Source organism: Octopus bimaculoides, chromosome 5 (genome assembly GCF_001194135.2).
Source record: "Octopus bimaculoides isolate UCB-OBI-ISO-001 chromosome 5, ASM119413v2, whole genome shotgun sequence".
Lineage (NCBI taxonomy): Eukaryota > Metazoa > Mollusca > Cephalopoda > Octopoda > Octopodidae > Octopus > Octopus bimaculoides.
The window spans coordinates 17258989-17266652 of record NC_068985.1 but is presented as its reverse complement, the minus strand read 5'-3'; the positions used below and the strand labels follow the sequence as shown (position 1 = coordinate 17266652).

Below are 7664 nucleotides of genomic sequence, written 5' to 3'. Positions count from 1 at the left end.
CACACACACACACACACACACACACACACACACACACACACACACACACACACACACCTAGTACTTATCTTTTTAAGCCTGGCACTTATTCTGTCAATCTCTTTCACTGAACCACTAGGTTATGGGGATGTAAATGCACCAGTACTGGTTGTCAAGCAATAGTGGGGGACAAAGACAGCCACAAAGACATGTGCACATACACGTATACACACACACACACATATATAAATGCACACACACACACATACATACATACATACACACACACACATCTCTTCGAAACGCTTAGTTTAGAATACGGGCAGCTGATGAAGGAAATGTTCTCTATGTGGCCTGTGTGTTTTCTGTGCTCTGTTTATGTTCTGTTTTTCTTTTTGTCCACGTTTTTTTGTGATGTCCTGTACCCAGATATACATCTATATATACATGTAGATGTAGGTATGTACATACATGTACGTATATATGCATATACTCACATATTATTTGTATTATTATTATATATATATATATATATATATATATATATATATATATATATATATATATATATATATATATATATATATACCTACACATAGACACATTTTTATATATAGATACACAAACACACAGTAGGTTTCCTCACAGTTTTCACTTGTCAAATTCACTCACAAGGAATTTGTCAACCCAAGACTATAGAAAAGACCCAAGGTGGTGTGCAATAGGGCTGGACCCGAAACCACCTGGTTGTCAATGACTTTCCTTAATAAATTCTGCTGGATGAACTTCTATTTGTAGAGGATCTAATCAGGTCTTTTGTCATCTATGGTTGTTGGTTGTGGTATTTCAAATTACATTTACTACAGTACCAGCAAGAAATGACAAAGGATATACTGCAAGTAATGAAGACTAATGAATCACAAGCATTCAAAGTTGTCTCACTTCTTTGCTTCTCATCCCAAAATAACTTTGGAAAACCCTAATATTTTTTCCTCATTGCACAGTGAATCCTTCAGTAGTTATTTCTGATGTCGAAAATATTGGAAATAACCAAAGTCACCTGTTCTTCATCATCATTTAATATCTGTTTCCCATGCTGGCATAAGTTGGATGGTTTGACAGGATCTGGTGAGCTGCTGGGCTGCGTCAAGATACATTGTCAGCTTTGGCATGTTTTCTAAGGCTGGATGCCCTTTCTTAATGCCATCCACTTTACTGGGTGTTTTTTTTTTTGTGCCACTGGTACTAGTTAGGTGTGGAGGCGCAATGGCCTAGTGGTTAGGGCAGCGGACTTGCGGTCATAGGATTGCGGTTTCGATTCCCAGACAGGGCGTTGTGAGTGTTTATTGAGCGAAAACACATAAAGTTCCATGAGGCTCCGGCAGGGGATGGTGGCGAACCCTGCTGTACTCTTCCACCACAACTTTCTCTCACTCTTACTTCCTGTTTCTGTTGTGCCTGTAATTCAAAGGGTCAGCCTTGTCACACACTGTGTCACGCTGAATATCCCCGAGAACTACGTTAAGGGTACACGTGTCTGTGGAGTGCTCAGCCACTTGCACGTTAATTTCACGAGCAGGCTGTTCCATTGACCTGATCAACTGGAACCCTTGACGTCGTAAGCGACGGAGTGCCAATAACAATGATTAGCAAGTTAGTTAATCAAGTAATTCACAAGACAGGAAAAGAACAAGAAAAGGAAAACACCTCCTTGACTAACTTGGGCTAGTTTTTGAGAAGGGTTAGAAGTGGCTTTGTCAGGTGTTGGTTGAGGTTAAAGTATGATAGAATGAAGATGTGTGGCTAAGTGGTTAAGGTACTCAGCTCACAATCATAATGTCAGCATGTTGTGTCCTTCAGCAAAGCACTTTATTTCAGGTTGCTCCAGTCCACTGGCAAAAATGAGCAGTACCTGTATTTCAAAGGGTCAGCCTTGTCACATTCTATCTCACACTGAATCTCCCTGAGAACTATGTTAAGGATATGCATGTCTGTGGAATACTCAGCTGTTTGTGTGTTAATTCTACAAGCAGGCTGTTCTGGTGATCAGATCAACTGCAACCCTTGTCATCGCAACTGATGAAGTGCCAGTTTTTTTTATGATAACGGGACAAGCACAAGAAGATACATGGCTATTCTGCATTATATAAGGGTAGACTAGAGTAGCTAGGAAGATGGTAAAATGGTAGTGATGGGGTGCCAAAGCAAACCCTCAATGGGGCAAGAGAGGATATGGACACTGGATCAGGAGGGGAAAGGAGGGTTAGGGATTATAGGAGTGTGAGGGGTGGGTTACAAATGCTTACAAATGGTGTTTGCAGGTGATTGTAGTGAGTGATGAACTGGGGTTGAGATGTGGGAGTCTGCTCAATACTTTTATAAATGTCAACAGTTAATGTCCCTATCGGCAGATTAAGAGCATCTTCTTCTTCTCCTCCTCCTCCTCCTCCACCACCATCACCACCATCACCACCACCTCTTCTACCACCACCACCACCGTCATCATCATCACCATCATTTAATGTCTGTTTTCCATGCTGGCATGCACTGAATTGTTTGTCAAGAGCTGGTAAGCCGATGGGCTGCACCAGACCCCTGTCATCTGTTTTGGCTGGGTGCCCTTCCTAATGCCAACCATGTTACAGAACGTACTGGGTGCTTTTCACATGGTGCTGGCACAAGTGCCTTTTGCATGGTGCCAGCATGGGTGCTCTGTATGTGGCACCTGCATGGCTACTTTTTACATGTATAACATCTAAGCATAATAACATATTCCACCATCTTTCAGATCCTGATGGTTATAGTAGTGAAAAATATATCAATATACTGACCACATTCATGTCTTGATTTAATATTAGAGCAAATATTCTTCTGATTAAGAATGGAATCGAAGAGGATGCACCCTGAATGTAGCTCCACTTGTTTCATATTTTCTTTAAACAGGAATTTCCTGGAAGCCTGCTTCTGCTAAGAACTTTATCTTTTTGTTCAACTTTCAGTGCCTTAATTTTTTGAGTGCAGCCATTTATCTTTTTATGTGTTTATTTTTGTATTGTCAACAACTAGTATTTAATTATATCTGTATATTTAATTACATACTTTGTTCCATTTATTGCACTTGAATAAAGTATCTGTCCGTCTGTCTGTCAAGCTGGCTGGCTCTGGCTGGCTAAATGTCTGTCTGTTTTTCTCTATATATGTCTATTTCTCTGCCTATCTGCCTGTAACTTTATGTGTGTGCCTGTCTCTCCACCTGTTTCTCATTGAGCTAGGTGTTTAAACTGAAATTAAATAGAGATATTGTATTTCAAATTGAAAGTGTTAATTACAGGAAGAAATAACTCTTAAAATATGTTGGAAAAGTAGTTTTATTTCTTACAGAACTTCCGAGATGAAATTTTTCAAGTTCAACAACAGTAAACACAAAAAGGCAGTAAAATGAACTGCCTCTATCTTAATATGTATGACCAATGCCATGAATTGGTCACCCTACCTACCTACTTATCTATATACATATAACTGCTCTCTCTCTCTCATATTTTAATAGGGATGACAGGCTGCCCGTGGGAATTCCTATGTACTGGTGATTGAGTTCTTATGGCTGAATTTTCATCAGATCTTTTATCTTTTACTTGTTTCAGTCATTGTATTGCAGCCATACTGGGGCACCACTTTGATGTGTTTAGTCAAACAAATTAACCCCATTACATATTTTCAAAGTTTGCTACTAATTTATTTGTTTCTTTTGCCAAAACTGCTAATTTACAGGGATGTAAACAAACCAACTCTGATTGCCAAGCAGTGAAAAGGGGACACACACACGTCTACGATGGGCTTATTTCAGTTTCCTTTTACTAAATTCACTCACACGGCATTGGTTGGTTCAGGGCTAGAGTAGAAGATAATTGTCCAAGGTGCCACACACTGGGACTGAACCCAAAACCATGTGGTTGCAAAGTAAGCTTCTTAACCACACAGCCATGCCACCATCAATGATTTAGAGAAAATTTCCAGACATGAAAGCAAAACCTGGAATTGAGAAGCCTCAGAGAAAACTTAGCAGTGACCAAAGTATTCAGAAGTAAGAGAGAAGACTGAACCCTACCACTAGCAGTGAAATGGCTGCATTTAACACATATAGCAAAGGTATAGGTAGATATTCCAGGTGGTGTAAATTATGAGGACACAAGAGGTGTAGAGTGATCACACATAGGCCAACAAAGAAGGTAGACTTCGTGTGCAACAGGTGTGTAGGGACAATTATATGAAGAGCATACGAAAAATAAACTCCCTCAAATGCCCAGGCAGCTTTGAAGGTATCTCATTAAGGTATCTAGATTAGATACCCTAATCTAGATACCCTAATTAGCAGTAGTGGATAGGTGTTCGGAAAACATTGTAGCTAGAATAAAAATAAACCAGAAAATATTCTATTATCTCTGCTGGCAACATTTGATAACTACTGGAATTGAAGCCAATCAAATACAGCGTGTATGTAAATATTAAAAAAAATTTGTTTCTGAAAATGGGGCTAATATCATCATCATCATCATCATCATCATTATTATCTTCATCATCATTTAATGTCCATGCTCCATGCTGACATGGGTTGGGCTAGTTTAATGAATTATCTTATCCTGCAATGTTAATGTGAAGACTAGAGGAAACTCAACCAGTGAACATTATTATAAAGGTACCAGACTACCCGTGACCCGTTGGGTCACTGACGGTTAAGGTTATAAAACATTGAAGCTGATTGCAACATTGCATTGAAATGAAAGTTAATTTTATGATGATTCAGTTAAATATTTGTATTTGTTTGTGTCATCATAGGTCTGGCTTACAAGTTCATGTTTAAGGTTTTATTGATTATTTACAGCATCTACTAGAAATAGAACTTCTGGGATAAACTTGAACTCCACTAACTGCATTTATTTATGGCATATGGACACATTTAAACAAAAATGCAAAAGGAATTGCTATATAATGTAAACATAAAAATTAATGGAAACAATTTTCACAGTATTATATGTTCCCCTGTTCCGATTTACACGAAACTTGTTTTATTCCATTTCATCATCATCATCATCATTGTTTAACGTCCGCCTTCCATGCTAGCATGGGTTGGACGATTTGACTGAGGACTGGTGAAACCGGATGGCAACACCAAGCTCCAATCTGATTTGGCAGAGTTTCTACAGCTGGATGCCCTTCCTAACGCCAACCACTCAGAGAGTGTAGTGGGTGCTTTTACGTGTCACCCGCACATTTCAAGGGTACCTTACTTTCAGAGTATTTTCCTGTTATGCGCTGGTTTGGCTGTATTAAATTACAGAAAAGCATGCATGCAAGCAAGCAATCACAAAGTTTTAGTAGTATATAGCTAGGTAGATAATCAAAATGAGTTAATCAGGTTTACATTTATGTTGTTGCTTAGCTCCAGGTCAGCCTTGACCAGGCAGATCTCTGATGAAAGGAGTCCCAGCTATGACCATACAGTTTTTTTTTTTGATTTATCTAGGACCACATTCGAAAATATCTTCTTTTTCAAGATAAGCATAATTTGAAGGCGATTTAACTGCTATTTCTAGCAGACCTAGTGATTGTTCTAGTGTTTTTAAAGCAATGTCATTCAAACAGCTGTATTGTCATGCACAATCTTTCTTCAGTCACTCCCTTTATGAACTTTTCTCATAGCTATAGCCATTGTGAAACCCACTCAGTGACAATAAATGATAGTCATTGAATATCAAATGTCACATTTGTATAGTTGCTAGTTTATGATTTCTGTTTAATTATTCTGTTAATTAACAAAAACACAGAAATAACATCATTCAGTGTGAAATATCATTCTTTATTATTGACATTTACTTTGCAGGAATCAGTACAACATGTCAGTTCAACACCTATCTTCCCTCCAGAACATTGTGATTCCCATGTTTCAAAATACTCAAGTAATATGGATATATGTCGCATTTGTCACTGTGAAGGAGAAACAGAAGCTCCTCTTGTAGCGCCATGCATATGTTCTGGCAGTTTGCGATGGGTGCACCAAGCTTGTCTACAAAAATGGATTAAAAGTGCAGATACTAAATCATGTGAACTATGTAAATTTGAATTCATCATGACAACGAAAGTAAAGCCATTCCAAGAGGTGAGAAAAACTTTGTTTTTTAATTACTATATAAATAGGCGCAGGTGTGGCTGTGAGGTAAGAAATTTCCTTCCCATTCCCAACCATGTGGATTTGATCACCAGAAACTGCTGTGTGGCGGCGAGCTGGCAGAAACGTTAGCACGCTGGGCAAAGTGCTTAGTGGTATTTTGTCTGCCGTTACGTTCTGAGTTCAAATTCCACCGAGGTCGACTTTGCCTTTCATCCTTTCGGGGTCGATAAATTAAGTACCAGTTACACACTGGGGTCGATGTAATCGACTTAATCCCTTTGTTCTTGTTTGTCCCTTCTCTGTTTAGCCCCTTGTGGGCAATAAAGAAAGAAGAAACTGCTGTGTGTGTGTGTGTGTGTATCGCTTTTTACTCTTTTACTTGTTTCAATCATTTGACTGCGGCCATGCTGGAACATTGCTTTGAAGGGTTTTAGTCAAACAAATTGCCCCCAGGACTTATTTTTTAAGCCTAGTACTTATTCTGTTGGTCTCTTTTTGCCAAACCACTGAGTTATGTGGATGTAAACCCAGAAGCACCAGTTGTCAAGCAGTGAGGGGTGTGACAAATGCAACACAAAGACACACACACACACACACACACATAGATATATACATACATACATATATATGTGTGTGTGTGTGTGTGTGTATCTATGTATGTGTGTCTTTGTATTTGTATTGCATTCATCCCCCAATCACTGCTTGACAACCAATGTCAGTGTGTTTACATCCCCATAACATAGCAGTCTAGGAAAAGAGACTGATTTAGTAAATACCAGGCTTAAAAAAAACACACACAAAAAAATAAGTACTGGGGTCGATTCATTTGACTAAAAGGCAGTGCCCCAGCATGGCTGCAATCTGATGATTAATACAAATAAAAGGATAAAATATTAAAAAACTATATATATCATTCACACACTACCGTGTGTGAATAATATTCGTAAGGTCAACTGTTACCCACTCGTGACCACTTCTAGGCTTTGTCTTTAACTCGGTTTTTAACCAAATTAGATGATGTTTACATTTTTAGATTGCTCACATCCTAAGCTATATTTCCAGCTACAAAATTTGAAAATTGCTTCAGTAGAATAAAAGTGTCTGTAAAATATGTCAAAAACAGGAGATAAATGTGGGATAATTTATTTTTACTCTTATGAGAATCTAAAAAACAAGTAAATCTTTAAAAACATGGTACAAAAATAAACAAAAGCATTTTTTAAACTCATGTCTTTTATACAATTAAAACAGTCTTTTTATTCAGTTGTATCAAGTACAAACAATAAAATATGAAGTCGTAAATAATATTGCATAAGATTGTTTTTTTTCACTTGAATTGAAATCCCATCACAAAAAAAAACAACAAAAAAACATTGATTGCAGTAGAATGGTCATTAAATGGTTTCAAATCAACCATATGTTCAGTCAATTCTTCCAAATTAAAAAAAAAATTAATCTGATAAAGAAATCATAAGTAAAATTTATTAGTTAGCATTAATACAGTAGAATTAGCCTAATT

At 37.7% G+C, this 7664-nt stretch overlaps 1 protein-coding gene across 2 annotated transcripts in view; it reads left to right on the top strand.

The window, feature by feature from the left end:
- The window catches only part of LOC106868497 (E3 ubiquitin-protein ligase MARCHF8), a 71242-nt gene that overhangs the window by 51770 nt on the left and 11808 nt on the right, over positions 1-7664 (top strand). For both annotated transcript variants that reach the window (XM_052968158.1, XM_014913804.2), the window contains one exon: positions 5858-6133. In XM_052968158.1, the coding sequence (XP_052824118.1) occupies positions 5858-6133 (276 nt within the window). The remainder of the gene's footprint in view (positions 1-5857; positions 6134-7664) is intronic.